Below are 19790 nucleotides of genomic sequence, written 5' to 3'. Positions count from 1 at the left end.
ATTGCTAAACCTTGGGCCCCACTGATACAAATTGAACATCTGATGATACTATATGTTGCCTTGGATTGTGGATCATATAATTCCTGATGACTTGGATGAAAACACTGATGGGGTAGGCGGTTGCACATGCTTAAGAGTTGAGTGTATTTTGTGGCACCCAGCCTTGGGGCCATGGATGATAAAATCCTCATCCTAGATCACCTTGAACTTAGAGAAGGGCCATGCCGTAGCTTTTGTTTGAAGAGGGAAAATAGTGGTTGACCATCTTTCTATCCACTGTACTGTGGCTTGGAATATTTTGGGATGCGTTCTCAAGTTTTTTTTTTCCCCCCTTTTATTGTATTTGTTGGATATTCCAGAGAGCTTGGGAATGTGACAAAACGTGTGCATGTGGCGGTGGTGGGGGGTAAAGCTAGAAAGTGTGGTGCTTTTTTCAACTGCTTTTCTTCGTATTTTGTTGAAAAAAATGAATTTAAAGAACTAAAATCACAATTTGCTCACCTTCGGGGTTCAGGATTGTAATCCCTCTCCCATCGTGATTTCTTCACCCATTTTGATTAGAGTTGTTAAAACACACCCATAAACAAAATAGCCAAAAGATTTGGGAAGAAAACCTCTTTTTTAATTTTTTGTGATTTTTTTTTTTTTTTTTTTGAATTTCCAGCAATCTAAGCTGTTGTTGCTTGATAGATGTAAAGTCATAATTATGGTCGATATAGTGCACTTTTACAATATGAAGCTTGCTTATATATCACGGCAAATTGAATATTGTGATATATCAGCATGCATTGACAATATTATGGTCGGTACCATGTAATTTTTGTACTCCCACAGATTTTTATATCATTGACACCTTGATACTGTTATAAGGAAAAAAATACCGTTATGTGGTTGATGCTATCGACACATTAAACGCTGGTTTCTTATAGGCATGGCTTCAGTGTTTATTAGCTGATAGATTTGGAGGGCGAGAAACTGCATTGAATTTGATGTCCAAAGAAGTGCTCATATGCCTTTTATTAAAAGAACTATTAGCTGGGTGGCAACAGTTTTAGATGCGATGTTGATTTCCAAAGAGTGTTCAAATATCACCTTTGGAATGTCTGAACCTGAAGCTTCAAAACGTAGCTGTTAAACATCCTGTCCTGTTCGATGTAGTAGGGTGGCTGTTGACTGGATAAGGAGTAATGTTGATGGTGCTTCTTGTGGGAACCAGGGTATTTCTGGAGGAGGTCTTATCACTCATGTTAGGGCAGGTCCCCTGGTTTCTGCATTCTTCGATTCTCCCACTACTGGTCATTGCTATAACATAGAGTGCAGAGATAAGAACACTAGTTGATAGGATTAGATATTTCAAACTTTTTAATGTTCTTAGGAATTCTCTTTTGCTTTGGAATGAATTTTAAAATATCTGATATAGCTTGACAGTAATTTTCATGCAAACTTTCAGGGAAGGGAATAAGGTGGTTGATGCCTTGATGGTGTTGTGATTGTCAATCTAATGAAATTTTCGATAATAGGTTTTCTCTGCCTGCTAAGGCTAAATTTGCTTTTGTTTTGGATAAGGTTGTGCTATATGATGTTCATTGTTAGCTTTCTTGGTGTAATGTTTCTTTGTTCCCCCATTTTAGTTTTCCTTTTTAATCAATAAATTCGGTGGTACCGTCCACCTTTCCAAAAAATGGGGCATAAAATATTGCGGAGACTGATATAGGAATTTGATGTTCGGCATGCACAATGCATTTTAATAATGTCTGTGTAGTCAGACTATTTAGTATTCCTGCAGCTGATGTGATGTATATTCTTTTTGCATGTTTGGTCATTTTAGTCTTTCTAGAGGGAATTAATGATGTAACCTGATGTTTGATGACATTCAATAGATCGATGAAATTTTTTTTTTTCTCTCCAATGTTACTGATAGTATGGAACCATGTTCGTCTTTTTTATATCTTGTAAGTTACATTGCCATACTTGTTCAGGTGTTTCTGGCAACTGACGATGATGGGGTGCCTATTATTTGTTTGCTCCTTCAAGAACAAAAAGTGCTACTCTGTGTAAGGCTTCAGACTGATGAGAGTAATAATGAGCTTCTTGTTGATGTTAAACTTCATATGAGCCAGAGCATCCCTGCGATTGCTGCTGCTTCTGTTATTGTGACACGTCCAAGGTAGTGAGGCTTGATCAACTGCAAATTTAGCCACATACCAATTATATGAACTTCTTGCCATCTTTTTTGTAGAGTGAAAGTTGGACTGCTACCGTTTGCTGACATAGTTGTCTTGGCTTCAGAAAACAACCTTCTTCTTTATGTAAGCTCTTCTTGCAATGGGTTCTTATATTTGCTGGTCTTATGGAACTATGTTGTATTGCAAAGGTCGTGTTCCCTGTTACTTCATAGCATGGCATGTTTTCAGGCTCTTTCAATTCCCCATGACGTTAATATGACATTCTGCACTATCTAGTTTTTTAATATAATTTGTCACTATGAAATACAGTTTCTTCAATCTTTGTTTGTTTTTCTTTGAAATTTTGGTCTTTTTTTTTTTCTTTGGGAATTTTCAAATCCAGGTTTAATTTAGGCTTATACGACTTTGAAATTTACAGTTTATTTCTGTTTCTAGGTGTTTAATGTATGCATTAGTTGTCTTGCTTAAATGATTTGTTTTTTGGGGGAAACCTTTGTAAATGGATTACCTGCTTCTTTCATACTTTTGCTGTTGACTTTGTAACTGGTTAACTTTTCACTTTTTCCACTTTCTCAGGATTATTGATAAGATATTATGGTTTTGTTGTTTGCAAAACTGCAGTCAGGTAAACAATGCTTATGCAGGTATTATTTGCCATATAGTCTGGGAAAAGGCTTGGTTTCAGATAATGCAGAATCTTCAGAATTGACAACCAATTTCCATGACCTGAAGATTATCGGATTAGCAGATGCTGTTGACAGCAAAATTAATATAATAGTCAATAATGGCCAGGTATTCCCACATCATCATTTCACATTTGTGATTATAGGAAAATAGAATATGACATTGTCCTGGTGTCCTACTCTATCAAAATTTCATTATTATTATTATTATTATTATTATTATTTCACTGTATATTGGATTCATTGAGTCTGAGAGTCTGTGTGTGAGTATAGGTATGTTGATGCAGGACATGAAATTCAGATATGATGTGCAAGATTTCAGATTTAAGATCACATAGTTCATAAACAATTACACAAATTCCACATCCTACACAAAAGTCCAAATATTCAATTTAGGAGAATCTATGTGGGTCCAGGCCTACACACATTAGGGCTGGATCAATAAAAATTATGAACCAAACAATACTCAAAGGGAAATAGAAACCATCCACACATGCATGACAATCAATCTCTAATCCTAGGAATTCACCAATTTCAAATTAAGGAACCCTAGGGTGAGAAAAGATATAGAAATTGGGGATTTAGGGCAATCTAGGGTTAGGGTTTATAAAATTAGGGATGAAAAGAAGAAAACAAGAGAAAAACCTGATCCAGAAATAGCTCCCGCGTGCAGACGGTGCCCCGGGGCTGACGCATGTGTGCGGGGTGGGCTGGCTGCACGTGTGATGGAAGCCCACCTCCCTAAAGTGACACCTAGGCCTTGGTCGGCCAGGGGAGACCTCCAATCCTTCCAAGTTTGACGACGATCTGACGTAAGGTCGAGGCGTAGTGCTCCGCCAATGTTTTATCTTTCTACAGGTCCAGATTCTGGAAACTGGCTGTAGGGGGATGAATAACTGCAAAAGCTAGAAAATTCAAAGTAATAATGATGATAGAAGATGAGAGATATGGATGGAAGAGGGTAGGGGCGGATGGGGATAGATGTGGCTTCGCACCATGGTAGTTAGCCATTCGAAAAGGGAGGGCTTCACACCCACTTTTGAATTCTTCCATAACTCACTAAGAGAGCAGAAAAATAAAGCAGGAATTTTTATTAAGCTTCAATGAATCAAAAGAACTACAAGGGGTGCCTATTTATAGGAAAACCCTATACCCCAAAACTCGGGCCATGTGCGCAACCTATTACTTGGCGATGAAGTAAGCTAAAATAAAAACCAAACAAAGAAATCTAAAGTGTTTATGATGTTCTAAATAATAACAATAAGCAAAATCTAAAATATGAAATCAATTCGACTAGTGGACTACGATAATGAGATCCTATGGTGGGCTTTTTTTGATTGTCGAGCCCACTCTTTTGAATCAAAACTTCGTCTCCTAACTAGGAGGCCCTCCCTGGACGTCGTCATCGATCCAGATCGATGGTGGGGTCCTCCTTCTGATGTATGTGCGTAGAGGGCGACGTGCGTGCGCGTGTGCGTGTGATGTCCCCATCAATTTCCTTCGGCTGTGAAGATTTCGCCACTGGTGAAATAAAACTCCTGAACCACTCTAGGATGTTAGGATCAAGTCTCTGAAGCTCCTCAGTGAGTCACGTGCTGTCTGAACCTGGGCGTGACTTCCATTTAACCAGATACTTCTGAAACCTGCTGTTCGACGTTGAAACTATCTGATGGTTTAAGATATCCTCTATTTCCTCCCTGGGTGTGTGAAGGTTAGGTATGGGAGACGGAGGTTGGGAAGAAAGGTCAGGAAGAGTAGGTATGAGAGGTAGAGGCTGAGAAAATGGGTCGGGACGTATAGGTATGGAAGGTAGATGCTGGGAAAATGGGTCGGGACGGGTAGGTATGGGACGTAGAGGCTGGAAAAATGGATCGGGAAGGGTATGTATGGGAGGTAGAGGCTAGGAAGAAAGGTCAGGAAGAGTAGGTATGAAAGGTAGAGGCTGGGAAAATAGGTCGGGAAGGGGCCATGGTTCAAAGGATAAATATGGGGAATCAGGATGGGTGGGTGAAGGGCTGAACAAAGTATTAGTGGTCCCCTGAAAAGTAATTAGATCCTCTACATCGAATGTGAAACTAATTCCCATAGACGGTGGAAGTTCTACCTCATACACATTGAGACCGTTTTGTTTTATAATTTTGAAGGGTCCAGCGCTACGTGCCTGTAACTTACGAACGGCTCCCAGAGGGTATCGCTCGGGCCTGATGCAGACCATCAAAGAGTCCCCAATATTGAATTCTTTGAAACGCTTATGCTGGTTTGCAGAAAATTTGTAATGTTTATTACTAGTAGTGATCTTCTGCCCGATTTCTTGATGCCATGAATGAATGTGATGCGCAAAAGACTCTGCAGGCTCTGACGCCCTATGGGACAGTGACATAGGGACAAGATCAATAGGTTTCCCATGTTTATAAACAGTAACGACTTCATAAGGACTGAGACCTGTGGATCTATCGACATAACTATTAAACGCAAACTCGGCTGTAGGTATTACGGTGTCTCATGTTCTGGTGTGCTCTATATCCCTCCTAGGGGGAGACTCATCCGGTAAATCATTAGGAAAGACATCACGTAACTCATCCATTATTGGAATGACCTCAGTGGGTAACTCTACACTAGCCTCTGGTGCACTCTCTCCAGCTACAAGGACGCACATGTTGTACCCCTCAAAATAGTGGTCTTGATGTCCCTCATGGGGTGGGTGCACGGGTGCACGCCCATAATTGATTCCTTGACCAACTCCATTCATTGGTCTATCCTCCAGGCCACCTGCCTGAGATTGGACATTTACCCCAATGGTGGGGTTTGTCCTGGCGATGGTCTTTAGTCGGGTAATGCGCACATCAAGTTGTTCAAAGCATTGGTCCATTTCCAAGCGCTTATCCAAAAACGCGATCTGCTGAGACAACTTGTTTAGTGACTTTAGCAGTTGTTCCATGTTTAGTATAAGGTGAAAACAAAAATTCAGCAATATAGTTGTCAAAATATAAGATTTTATTTATTTATTTATTTGATTTATATATAGAAACTTTCCTAATTTGATGCAGGACATGAAATTCAGATATGATGTGCAAGATTTCAGATTTAAGATCACATAGTTCATAAACAATTACACAAATTCCACATCCCACACAAAAGTCCAAATATTCAATTAAGGGGAATCTATGTGGGTCTAGGCCTACACACATTAAGGCTGAATCAATAGAAATTATGAGCCGAACAATACTCAAAGGGAAATAGAAATCATCCACACATGCATGATAATTAATCCCTAATCCAAGCAATTCACCAATTTCAAATCAAGGAACCCTAGGGTGAGAAAAGAGATAGAAATTGAGGATTTAGGGCAGTCTAGGGTTAGGGTCTATAAAATTAAGGATGAAAAGAAGAAAACAGGAGAAAAACCTGACCCAGAAATAGCTCCCGCGTGCAGACGGTGCCCCGGGGTTAACGCACGTGCGCGGGTGGGCTGGCGGCACGTGTGATGGAAGCCCACATCCTCAAAGTGACACCTAGGCCTTGGTCGGCCAGGGGAGACCTTCAATCCCTCCAAGTTTGACGACGATCCCACGTAAGGTCGATGCGTAGTGCTCCACCGAAGTTTCAGCCCTCCTACAGGTCTACATTCTGGAAACTGGCTGTAGGGGGGTGAATAACTGCAAAAGCTGAGAAATTCAAAGCAATAATGATGATAGAAGATGAGAGATATGGATGGAAGATGGTAGGGGCGGATGGGGATAGATGATCACACAAAACCCATCTAAAGCCCGACACCACCTCTCTTAAAAACAAAAAAATCGAGTCAATCACACTCCAGCAATCCTCCTTCCACACCTTCGAATCCGAGATGATTACTTTACTCGTAGTGGCACCCACAACATTGAGCACCACCCCATTCCTTATCCTTGCCGGCCTGGATGGAATTTATCTTTGCCTTATCAACCGACTAAAGCTCTGTCAGTTCTTTTCCACCTTGACAACACTATTGGCACTATATCGGAGTTTCTAATATGTAATGTTTTTTCTATCAGTATTTGATTGCTGAAATTTCAATTCCAAGTACCTTTTCTCTTGTGATAATAGTTATGGCATTGACGAATTCCGGTTTTGTTTTTTTTTCTGTGCAGGTGTTTAGATGTGCATTACGAAGAAGCCCATCTTCTTCACTGACAAACGACTGCATTACAGCAATGGCCGAAGGGCTGCATCCATATTTTTACAATCATTTTGTTACTCTTCTTTGGGGTGATAGTGGTTCCACCTATTTGTCTAATGCTGATTCTTGTGTTGATTCAGAATGGAATTCTTTTAGTAGTATTGTAATGCAATTGTGTAGTAACAGGTTCAGTCCTCAAGAACCTTCAAATATCATGCCCAGTACATCATGGGAGTTTCTAGTTAACAGCAAATTCCACTTGAATTACTGCAAGCGCACCTCTATCACTGGGATTTCTTTTGCAACTGCGCTCGACCCTACAGAATCTGCTTCCTCTGGTGCATGCAATCTCGATAAACAAAGTCGAGGGAAGTCATTCTACTATCAGACATTGGACTCTTTGCATGCACTGTATGAAACTCTGAAGCTAGATAATCTACGGAAACAGTACGTTCCTGCTCTTTTTCCCATCAGTAGGACCTAATTCACTATGTCTAGTCATAATTGTTACTGCAGTCAATTCTATCAATATTCAGCATAGTTTCTGTGGCAGTTTTCTCTAAGTATTATTATATGTTCATTTTAGCCATGTCCTGGACCCTTACCGTAGCAGGCTTCTTGTGGCTTTTGTTTATCTTTTCGAAGTACAGCTATTGCTGTCTTTATATCTCCAGATTGTTCGATAGACTTTTGTTTGTATTTTGATTGAGGTTATATGGTCTTTCATTCATTCTCCTTGTTCGTTTTCTAAACTGCCAAAGATGGCCAATATACCGCTTGCTGTATTGGACCCTAAATAGTTGGAAGATAAATTGCCTAGTATTAGATGTGAATCATGTGATGCAAACTAAATCTGCAATATGTAGAACATGGCCGTCAACAAGCCAACTGAACCTTGATGTGGGTAGATGCATGAGGCAAAAAAAAAACAAAAAAAAAAACAGACCAGTAAATCACACCTTTGTGCAGTGCTGCTCATCTAAAAACTCAGCTAAGTTTATTTTCAGACTCGTTTGGGAATTTTGAAATACTTCCATACTAATTTATCACCTCCATTATCACCATCGCCCACCATATCCTTGTCCCAACCATTTGATGTTGTCTTTTACGAATCCATTTCTCCAATCATATTTGAAACCCTCATTTCTATGAAAAATTAATGTTTCATATGAACCGTATCGAGGAATTTTGAATAGGCTTGTTCTTGTCATTGCAGCACCAATTTGAAAACAATGCAGTGTCCTTGTTACATAGGGTGAACTTCTACCCACATATTGTGGATTAAGCATAACAGTCATTATACCTAGTTCTCGCTACTTCCTCATTCGAGAATTTTCATTATTTTGTTGAGAATCTTGATGATATTCAATTAATTGTGTTTGGTTCATGAATTAATTGCCATCTTGACAGTTTCGTATGTCAGCTATAATAAGTTCGTAGTAGGTTTCCTTGCTTCTCTTTGGTGTCTATAACCTTACAAAAGGCAGCGAGTGTGGGGAACAAGGACTGAAGATCGGTTTCAGTATACCTTAATGTCACCACTGAAACTGGCACTTATCAACTGCTACAAATTGATATGGCCAGGGTTTTCAATTCTGACTAGTGGGGCCTAGGGTTGGGTGATCCAAAACATTATTATGCTATGTTCCACCATGGGTAGACTATTCCCTAAAACCCTTATTTGTAGGACCAATCTTAACCTTTTATTTGTCGCCAACAGATAGATGATTAAGAAGAGATACAACAACTGTCTAACTAATCTGAAATGAACTTTAGAAATAGTCCATCTATAGTGGGATAGATCAAAACCACAGTGATTTCTTGTCATGATCCACCTTTATCTCGCTCCTCGGCAGGCCTCTATAAGAGTTGATGATGGAGGCTGTGTTTTATTGGTATCACTTGCGTGAGATGGTGCCAAGGTCAAAATGCTTCTGCTTATTTGTTATTTTTATGTTCTGGGTGTCCGCTTTTGCTTCTTCTTGAAGAGATGACTTGTTAGCCTTTAAAGATAGATTGTTGAGTGTGGCGTCTTTTCTTGCTCTCGATTGACTTCTAGACTTCGCCGCATCTTCCATTTTGTTATGATTCTTCAGTCCATGTGCTCAGTGCTCTTATTGTTGTCGAGATGACCAACGCACCTAATCAAATTTAACGATCTCCTAAGAAGAGGCTGATACAATTGTCAAGCTTTGAATCACCCTCTGTCAATTGTTTATTATCATGTATCACAAAGCTTTCAAGAATTCATTCTTTTGAATATTCATGGATTGAAAGTCCACATGATCATTTATTTTTTTTGGCATTGATGATCAATGATATAGAGCTTTGCCATTTTAAAAAAAGTTATTTTGGAACTTTATCGTATTTTTTAAAAAACCTTTTCAAGCATGATTTTTGGTATTCACAATGTATCCGTTTTAGCAAGGACAACCATGGATGAATAAGGACAATTGTGATTTGGATGGGAAATAATTGTATGGAGCTCACAAATATTCTCCTTTTGTCAATATTTTTGCAATGAAGAATGGGTAGATACCACTTAACATAGACACATGTTTGGATTGTGGTTGTAGGATCCTTCTAACTAGGTGTCGCTCCACTTTGGCTCACACTTCGGAATCTCACTGTTGCTTCCGCTTACTACCTATCTATGCTCGTTTACATTTTAAAAGAGACGCTTCCCTGCTCCCACATCTGAATTTGTTGTCCCTCCACTTCATGCTTCGTGCAACTATCATTCAGATTGATCCGTGTCAAATTCGACCATTGGATATGTGTACCTTTGTATCAACTAGAAGAAATCATGGGCCTTGGCTCTTGAAGCGAATTACTTTGATACGAATGATGTTTCTCGTTTGTGAGGAATCCACGACACATGGTTGTGGTTAAAGTGTGACAATTGTAATTGTTGTAGGTAGTGTTCGAATTATCTCCGATATTATCGAAATATCTTCGATATTATCTTTATTTCCAGCTCAGCGATAGTGCTAACATTGGGAGTGATACCAATAACGCTGGTAGTATCAGAGATTTCAGGTATTAGCAATGTATCGCTAAATATCGCCAATGTATCAATATCGCTAATGTAATCGCCAGTATTTTCAACTATGTAAATTCTAGGTGTCGGCGTGTCGCTTGTATTGCCAATGCATCAATATTGCCAATATATTGCTAAGATTTTTAACTATGTAAATTCTAAGTAATGCTTGTATCATAAGTGTATCAACGATATTTCAATGATATTGCCAATGTACTAATATCATCAAAATTTTGTTTATTAGAAAATTTTTTATTTCAATTTTTTTTTCATGGGCACATGGTTGTATGTAGTGTTCAATTTGTCATTGATAATATCTCGATATTATCGATATCGCAACATGCGCGATATTGAGACCACAATCTTTCGTTTCCTTTCCAATTGTTGATTATTTCTTAGTGAAATATCATGTATTGTTGATATTTTGCAATATCGATGGATGTTTGGATGGTTAAATAGGTCGGATGGGATGGTTGGACTGATTTCTTACCACAACACATGCTTTTAAGGCCCCATTAAATGGAAACTTGTTTTATGTGCATTCTTTTTGCAATTATTTTTTATTTCTAAATATGCAAATATGTACATTTTAACATCTCCTGAAGTTTCGTTGAAAATTTCATTGTTTTTCCCATGTTTCCCTGCATTTCCGGTTATCAGCGATATCGATATTGCCACTAGTATGTTTGTTCAAAATATTGGCAATATTATTGATAATATCGTTGATATTATCAGTATCGCTACCTGGTGTTATAGAAACACTTAAAAAACACAAAATTTTGTTGTATTGAGGATAATATTGTGGGTCGCTGATATGCCGGCACCACGATATTATCACCCGCTATCGCACCATAAATACTTAGATTTGTTGGCGATATTGGCGATATTAATGCTGACACAGGGATACACGCTATAAAAGGTGCATAAATAGAGAAAAATGAAGAACAAAAATGGAAAATGCATGCTTTTGAGAGAGTTTTTTTTTTTTTTTTTTGAGAAACTATCTAAGGTGGATTGCGACCAATCATTTTCAATTTTTGATTCCAAGCTTAGATTTGGGGGAGATTCGACACTCGAGAGTAGAAGTGGGCCTGAACTTTGAAGGTGAGAAAATTTTCTGAAATATCATTTTTTACTTAAGCTCTTAGCATGAATTTCAACTCGAATCCATGTTTATGCACGCTCGCATTGACATCTATTTCAGTTGAAAATTTCAACACTTGGGGCAAAAAATGGGGAAATCCTATTTTCCTCCATTTTATCCCCTACAATTTGTGATTGAGGAGCAAAATATGTTGATGAGACTTGGCCGATCTATTGATTCAACCAAACTTTTCAAATTTTCAAAAATTTTGACTTATTTAAAATTATGAAAATGAAATAAAAAATCTGTTTTATTTGAAAGATATATTGTTTCATGAAATATTTATTATTATTATTTTTTGTATTTGTGGATAAATGTTAATGAGTGATAAAAATTTTATTTATTTTTAAAAAAGTAATAGTGTCATTTCATAATTGTTTTTTAGTGTATGGATTGATGTATGATGAATGTATGTATGGATGGATGCTTGATGGATGGCTGTATGTACGCATGCATGCGTGGATGGATGTAATGTACGTGTGTATGCATGTGTGCATGGATGGATGGATGTAATTTATGTGTGGTATTTGAATGATAGTAACTCATTTTGCTTGTGTTTCATTACTTGATTTGTATGATATTTGAATAATATGAATTCATTTTCCTTACTATTCCATTGGTTTTTTTATGACATACATGGTTTGGGCCCCTATTAAATTGAAGCTTATTATTTATGGTTGTTTTTTCAATGTTTTCCTAATGATGTTAATGTCTTTTAACATCTCTTGAAGTTCCACTAAAATATTCCACTTTTTTTTTTTTTTCCATGTTTCCTTCAGTTAGCGGTATTTTTCCATGTTTCGTCAATAATAATGGCGATAGTGATACATGTTTCTGTATCCCTGGTCATCGATACATGTAACAATATTGATACTCTGGAACTGCTTGGTTCTTGATCATGGCTACAGGCATCATCCCTCATTGTTCCCTGTGCTGTGGCCCACCTGAGTTTAGTTTGGCTCGAGTTTTGGGCTCAAGGCCAAATATGGCGGTGGGGCATCTAATTAGTATGGGTTTTAGACACACATCATGGAGGACCCCACGTTGTCACTTGCTAGGTGAGTTGTATGGGGGGTGGCTCAGTCCATACTGCGTCAACTGAGGCGAGTCATACAGGGACAATACAGGGCAAGTTGCCCAATGTATACAAAGGGGGGTTGGGGGCTTTTAAGGGGGCAAGTCACCCCATGTATATGATGATACGTACTAGTTTTGGTCAGTACTTCAAACTTTGGTCGGGAATGCAAGAGCTCAATTCTCAGGGGAAGCATGTTGAGACATCGAGTACTAACGATCATTAATTGGTGAAGTTGATTATAGAATGCTCTGCCCCAGTGATTATACTGCACCATTTCGGGTTTTCAGTTTGTACATGTGCAACCCATTGTTCAGTGATTTGAATCATTGTTGGGATGGCCCCCTCATGAATGGTCCATTACTAAAAATTTCCCAAATGGAAAAATTCTATATCTTTCAATAGGTGGCACATGAAGAAATGATTAAGAAAGAAGATACAGCAGTTGTTCCCATTCAGCCACTAAAAGTCCATATATTTATAGCTAGGATCTTCAGATCTGGCGAATTCTGGCTGCGTGGTCCATGCATGCTGTGCCACCCATATCAAACTTAACCTTGGGCCTCTCTTGTATAAGCTGAAAGCCTGACTGTAGAGTACAATATCTCAGCCAGAGCATTGTATAGTACCTATACTTGGTCATTGTGGATAAATCGGTCATCCTAAGAGTGAGATATTAAAGAAATTTACTTCGCCTGAATTTCTGGAAGGATTGTAGTAATTCTCTTCAATGGATGGGGCGCAATAAAAATGCATCCAAATGCATGGAACTTACTGTACTTAGGAATAAGTCCTCTTTGGCGATGGGCAGGACTCAGGAGTTCCAATTTCAGCATCAGGTATAGAATTGTTGGTGATTTATCAGATATTCTAGATTTGGTTGATATGGGAGAGGTGCCTAGAGAGGTTTCAATGTTTGCTTCTAGCCCTGCTTCCTTATACTGAAGTGCTGAAACTTTGTTACATGAGGTAAGTGTAAAATTTTATTTTAATTGCTTCTGTTGTCATTTTTGTTGATGTCATTGCACCTAATTGTTTTATGAGCTACATATTGGTTTTAATTTCCAAGAATGCAAATTTTTTGCAATAACTTCTTCATCTGCTTATAATTTCTTTCCACCTGTCGCAATTTGTTATATTATGACATAGATGCCCATTTATGCTTACAGGGACTTGCAACTTCTTGTTATTCTATTGTCTAATATTGCTGTTTCTTTGGGCGAGGCAAGCTACATGGATCATTATCTTCGTGATTTCCCCTACCTCTTGCAGAAATTTGGGATCTGTCCTTCGTCGTTTGTTGCGAGAACTCCACCATGCTTATTTAGATGGCTTGGAAACTGTTTGCAACATGGCTGCAATGTTGCTAATATTGATGACCTTCCGCTGCTGATTCGTAAAGGTAGAGGTTCTGTGGTGAGTTGGGCCCGCAAAATAGTCTCTTTCTACAGCTTATTATTGGGATCAGAGAGAATTGGAGGAAGGCTTTCTACAGGAGTATATTATAACATTGCCAAGGGATCTGCACGTACTCCAGAGGAACTCACCGTATTGGCAATGGTTGGTGAAAGATTTGGACTCCAACATCTGGACTTACTCCCCGCTGGTGTATCTCTTCCTCTGCGACATGTGAGTCTTTTTCCCTTAATTCATTTCAGTGTATGGCAGGGCATGCGTATAGATCTTATAGGTTCTTGTAAACACTGTACAATATGGACGCAGCTAATGAGTGTTCAAAAGCATTAACATTGAAATTTATCATGCTCTTTGAAATAATAATATTTGTACTTATTCTTGCGATAGATTAGTATTTATCTTATAATTCATCCTTAGTTCCATTGACTAATTACATAGAAATGTGTATCCTTTTATGCAATTGATAGGCATTAGAAAAATGCCGGGAGTGTCCGCCCACCGACTGGCCAGCGGCTGCATACGTTCTTGTTGGTCGAGAGGATTTGGCAATGACATGTTCAGGATCTGCAAGAAAATCCAAAGAGCCAGTATCCGAAGCCAATGTTAATTTAGTTTCTGTTTCTGCACCATATATGCTACACTTGCATCCAGTTTCTATCCCCTCATCAACTTCTGATATGACGGGATTGGACGGTGTGACAATTGAGGATGCTGATTCTATCGATGGTTCTATGGTCGATGGCATGGAGCATATGTTCAACGCGAGCACACAATTGCGTTATGGTCGTGATCTGCGGTTGAATGAGGTTGGTTTTTGTCCTCCCAGAATGCCTACATCCTGTAATTCCTAGTAGGTACCAGGTTGTTTCCCCCAAAGCATGCTTAATTGTGCATATTTCTGAAGCATGATGGTTAAGGTATGACTATTGAAGCCTGAGTTAAGGTTGAAGTTCTTTTATGGACATTTAACTTCTACAGCCTGTTCCGTATAAACTGATTAGCACATATGTATGAAGCTCAGATACGCATGGGTATGCCACTGGATGCAGCTTGAATTATTAAACATGATATGATGCGTATACTTGCCTCATTTGAAGTATCTGGGTATAAATGGCACACACTGTTTACTTTGAAGGAATTTCCTTCAATTTGTTCTTTGAATGATTTATGTTGACCATTTAGTCACTATATTTTTGAGATCATGGGATGCTATTGCATGCATACCATTTTGCTTCTGGATTCATTTTGCTCAGCAATTCATTCCAGAGATAATGTCAGTACATTGCTAGAACAATTAGCTCAATTCTGTTGTCATTATAGTTTCGTAAGCATGGAATGCGACCTTCTGCCCATGGTTTTGATGCCAAATTCATGCTGAACAACACCTTTTCTTGTGTTTCCTTCCACCTAGTAACCACAATATGTATGTTACTGTGGCCAAATTGAAGCAAGATCAGTGAAATTTTGACAGCTGCAAATTAGTGTCAGTTGTTATTTCTTATCTTCAAATAAGTTGGTCATAGACATCACCACTCAACACATCTGAATTTCTCCTTAAATATTTGTCTCTTGCTCCCACAAATTTTGTTAACTCTACATTGTCCTGCCTCTAATTTACAAGTAAAGAAGCATAAATTGATCTTGAATTCTGTGGTGGATAAACAACCTACTTTGGAGAAAAAATGATCCCAATTACAAAGGTAGACCTTTCTGTATTTTCCTCCCCAGAATTCTGTCTGCATGCCCGGCACATTTCCACACACAGTAATGTGCGCGCGTGCCCTGTGCATCTCCGTGTGTGCATGGTCTTGTTCGTGCATTTATTTGTTTGTGGACGCGACATGGAAAGATACACGTGCTGATACTCCCAACCAGTGTTGTCAAAATCCTATTATTTACGATTTATGATATACAATATTACTTGAATCTTAAGCAAAACAATTTGAATACCAACCTGGAATCACTTTTTGTATGAATCCTACGATTATATGATTTGAATCCCACGATTTAAGATTCAAATCCCGATTATTATTCAAATTATACTTGTTCTCTTTTATTTTAAGTTTCACTTGACTTTCATTTTATGTTTTTAAATTGTTGGGGGCTTTAAGAATCCTTTAGGAAAGGTAAATTATTTTATTTGTTCTTTGTAAGAGATTAAATGATATATATTCTCTTCAATGTTAAATCATGAGCTTTTTTTTTTTTTTTTTTTTGTGATATCTTACTTAATTGGTCGAAGCACCAAATTGATGTATGACTTGCCTATAATATTATTATGGATGTCATGCTGACTTATATCTATTATGGAAAGATATTTTGAATCGAAATATCTTTTTTCATTGGTCTACAGTATCAAAGGCTGCTTTTTCCACCGTGTTTCTACATTCTAAAAAGGTTGCAAGAACATAAATTATTAAAGGACCTTGTATATTTTTTTCGGGGAAATTTCTTGAAAGATGAAAAAAATAAAGGAATAAGATTCCTTTAACACTATCATGACATGGTATTACTTGGTGCACATTGATGGCAAAAGGAAGAGTGATGAGTTTAAAAAAATTCTGATTTATTTATATTATTTATATGTTTTAAAAGAAAATAATAAAAAATCTTAAGATTTACTATACGATTTGCAATCTGATATGATTCAACCCCTAGTACGATTTGCGATACGATAATGATTTTGACAAAATTGCTCCCAATCATATCACTTACCCTGGGACGTTGGCATGTGGAGCCGTCGGCAATGCATGCATTGAGATTGGCAATTGGCATGCATGTACACTGATAAAAATATTTAGACAACTGGTTATCGACTGGTCCCAATGTTCGAAATGTCGGTATTGCGCAATGTATCGCGCCCTTGGGATACAAAAACGTATTGGTTATCGCATGGGATATATCGTTTGTATCACATAACTTATCGCACTTTTTGGGAAACATGGGAAAATATTAGGAAAATGGTTGAATTTTTTAATGAAACTTCAGGGATTATTAAAAAAGACATTAATGCACACTTTTAAATCATAACATCTCAAAAAAAAGTGCACATAATAGATTTCCTTTGTATAGGGTCCTAAGCTATGCGCTGTTTGTCTGAACAAAGGCAACTATATTAAAATATAATGCATAACATTTATAAATGTATGAAATCACATCCAATTCATTCAAAAGCAGATGATATAATAGGAAGTAATATTTCGAGTGATGGGCATCCAAAGGTGGAACCACATGATCGACTTCAAAAGTACAAATAGTTCGAATAGATAAATAGTCACACACACAACATATATGAACCTTCACATGCATCTCTTAACGTCCTTTCCAGCCTATAAATTGAGCCAGTTCACTTATCAGGTGGGCCCTACTTGAAATCAATGGACAAAAAATGGTCTGATACAGTGCAATCTGCCTGATATGTGGTCCACTTGAGTTTATTTCTTTCTCATTTTCGGGCTCATGCCCTAAAGTGATCCAGAAAAATAAATGGGCGCGTGAATTAATAAATACATCATGGTGGTTGATGAGGACATCACGTCACATACACTCTTACGTACGTATCAAAGGAGGCGGGCCGCGCTGATTTCCCTGTGGCTAGGCGAGTACCCGTGATCGTGCTGAAGACCCCATGTGCTTGTGCGAATATCTGGAAGTCTCCACACTGGGAAGATACACATGGACTGCTTTATGGAGTGACCTAGACTGTTGGATCGGAGGGACGCCACGATCGGGCCATTGGATTACATGGATCACATGATCGGGCAATTGATCATTGATCGTCCACATCAATTTTAGACTTTATATATCCATGAGTGTTGACCGATCTAGCAATTAGCTACAAGTTTTTTGTTTTTCCAAAAGATAATTATTATTGTTTTAAATTAAGAAAATGGAAGAAAAACCTATTTATTTTGGAAACAAACAAGTTGTTTCACTAATGTGTCATCATGTACGATGTATGCATATATGAACTCATTTTGGTTATAGCTGCACTACTGTTTTTTGGACAACACATGGTTTAGGCCCCTATACAATGGACACCTTTTACAAATAGTTGTTTTTTTGCAATATTTTGATTCTTAAATGTGTAAATGTGTGTCCTTTAACATCCCCTAGAATTTCATTGAAGAATTTCTTCTAGTCTACAACTCAGCTAAAAGTAAAGTGCTGAATTCAAATAGTTGGCTAGTCATCAAACTTTTGCATCACTACCATGAGAATGAACACTATTTCAAATATTGATCAAGCTAGGGTTCCCTTGAAACAGTGCAAGGCAGATTTTAGACTTAGTTGTGGAAGAAAGTGAGCAAGGGCATGCAAGGTGCTCCTTGGAAGGAACATGCTTCCATCTGTAAATTCATTGTGGTGGAAAGTGATTGAAGGTCTTCCTAGGATCCGACGCATGGTTCTGGTGTGAGTGGGCAATTGGACTGGTGCAGTTGAAGGCACAAGTCTGGATGAGGAAAATTTTGTCTCCTAGTTAGAAAAGGGAGTTGGTGGACACTATTGAAAAGAGGGGAATTGAATATGCTTGTAGGTGATCAAATTGTAAATTGGAGATGGCTCTTTTGTCCCATAAAAGGGAAGGATGATAATGAGAATGGGTTAGGGATATCTGGGGATGAAGTCTTGAAGAATAGCACAATAACCTAGAAAAATGGCTAAAAGCTTGATGAATATGATCTTCCAATTAGGACAAACTTTTGGGTTGTCCCCCCCTTCGACATTAGTTCCGATAAAATCAATGGTGTGGTCCAATGAACCGTGGCTTTAATTCCTCCCCATATGATTGCATTTGATTTATTTGATTCTCTGGTTGCATGGGAATGGGTAGTAGACTTATGATAGTTTAATTAATTTATGGTGAGGAAATAATTAATAATATTTTCTTGTATGCACCTGAAGCAGGACATGAAAACAATATCAAAAGACAATTTCAGATAGTGTTGGATGAGCTAATTGCATAATTGCTTGATGGGTAATGAAATTACGTGTATTGTTTACCTTAGCATTAGGAAGCTTGGCAGAGCTTACAATTATGACTAAGTTCGGGGGGGTTGAATAGGACCACTTAAAAAATTACCAATTAAAAACAAATAACCTAATTAAATCAATTTACCAATTTAAACTGATAATGCAATTTACACTTGGGCTTCGAAGCCAAAGTGGGTCCAATCACATTGACTACAAATGATGTAATACTATAAGCAACTAGTTTATAAGAGAGTGATATTGCGTGTGAGTGATCAATTGGATGCCTAGCATTCAACCCATTCAAGCATTCATATAATTCAACCAATCAAACTCATAAGCATGAATATAAGTGTGCTCAAATGACAATTACAAACACAAGCATATATATTGGTTCAACTGCTTGCCTACTTTACTCTTGGCGGACGCACTATCCTCGAGTGTACCGGTATTTCACTATCGGAGGTTTTAAATCAGGTTCACCTCTAACCTTTATAATAGTTTCTCCTAGGCTAACCATTAACCTACACATACACTCCCATGTCAGAGGAACACATTTCCACCCGTGTCGGTGGCTCTCGTAGAGACTTACTTGGTTTTCTATCGGCTAATCAACAACTACTAGCGGCCCTAATCCAAGGCCTTGCGTACACTCTCATTGGATGCTCCCTATGGAGACTAACAACGCACGCGTGTTCGGTGAATTCGACCCCACACAAGAACCTATTAAGCTTGGGTTACAAACTCTACACTCAATCCTACACAAGGAAAGAGTGTGAATGGACTCTACAATTGACAACCTTACTTGTTGGATTGAGCCCTGTTGATGCACCTTCTTGAGATACTTCTTCAATGCTCTCCCGTGCTTGAATCGGCGTCTTATTTGCTCTCACGATCTTTGAAGCGGATGGTTCAACTCCACGATCAAACACCTTGCATGCGATGCTCCAATGAGGTGACTAAGATGATGTGAGTTGGGTTGAATCTCCTATAACTAAAGATTATAGTTGGTTCCTAGTAGGGATTCTCATAGATGGGTGTTCTAGAGGATTTATAGAATTTAGACAATGATATGCTTATAGGTTTGTGTCTAATCTCTAGAACAAGGTGGAGATCATG

The 19790-nt window shown here is 38.2% G+C and overlaps 1 protein-coding gene across 4 annotated transcripts in view; it reads left to right on the top strand.

Moving 5' to 3' along the window:
* Positions 1 to 19790, top strand: part of LOC131253331 (anaphase-promoting complex subunit 1) — a 206160-nt gene that overhangs the window by 31822 nt on the left and 154548 nt on the right. For 3 of the 4 annotated variants that reach the window (XM_058254294.1, XM_058254292.1, XM_058254293.1), the window contains exons 7-12: positions 1980 to 2167; positions 2240 to 2309; positions 2808 to 2978; positions 6997 to 7472; positions 13454 to 13913; positions 14168 to 14506. In XM_058254294.1, the coding sequence (XP_058110277.1) occupies positions 1980 to 2167; positions 2240 to 2309; positions 2808 to 2978; positions 6997 to 7472; positions 13454 to 13913; positions 14168 to 14506 (1704 nt within the window). The remainder of the gene's footprint in view (positions 1 to 1979; positions 2168 to 2239; positions 2310 to 2807; positions 2979 to 6996; positions 7473 to 13453; positions 13914 to 14167; positions 14507 to 19790) is intronic. The other variant, XM_058254295.1, reaches the window with a different exon arrangement.

This window comes from Magnolia sinica, chromosome 8, assembly GCF_029962835.1.
Source record: "Magnolia sinica isolate HGM2019 chromosome 8, MsV1, whole genome shotgun sequence".
Taxonomy (NCBI): Eukaryota; Viridiplantae; Streptophyta; class Magnoliopsida; order Magnoliales; family Magnoliaceae; genus Magnolia; species Magnolia sinica.
The sequence above is the reverse complement of the archived record's forward strand: the minus strand, read 5'-3'. Positions and strand labels throughout refer to the sequence as shown.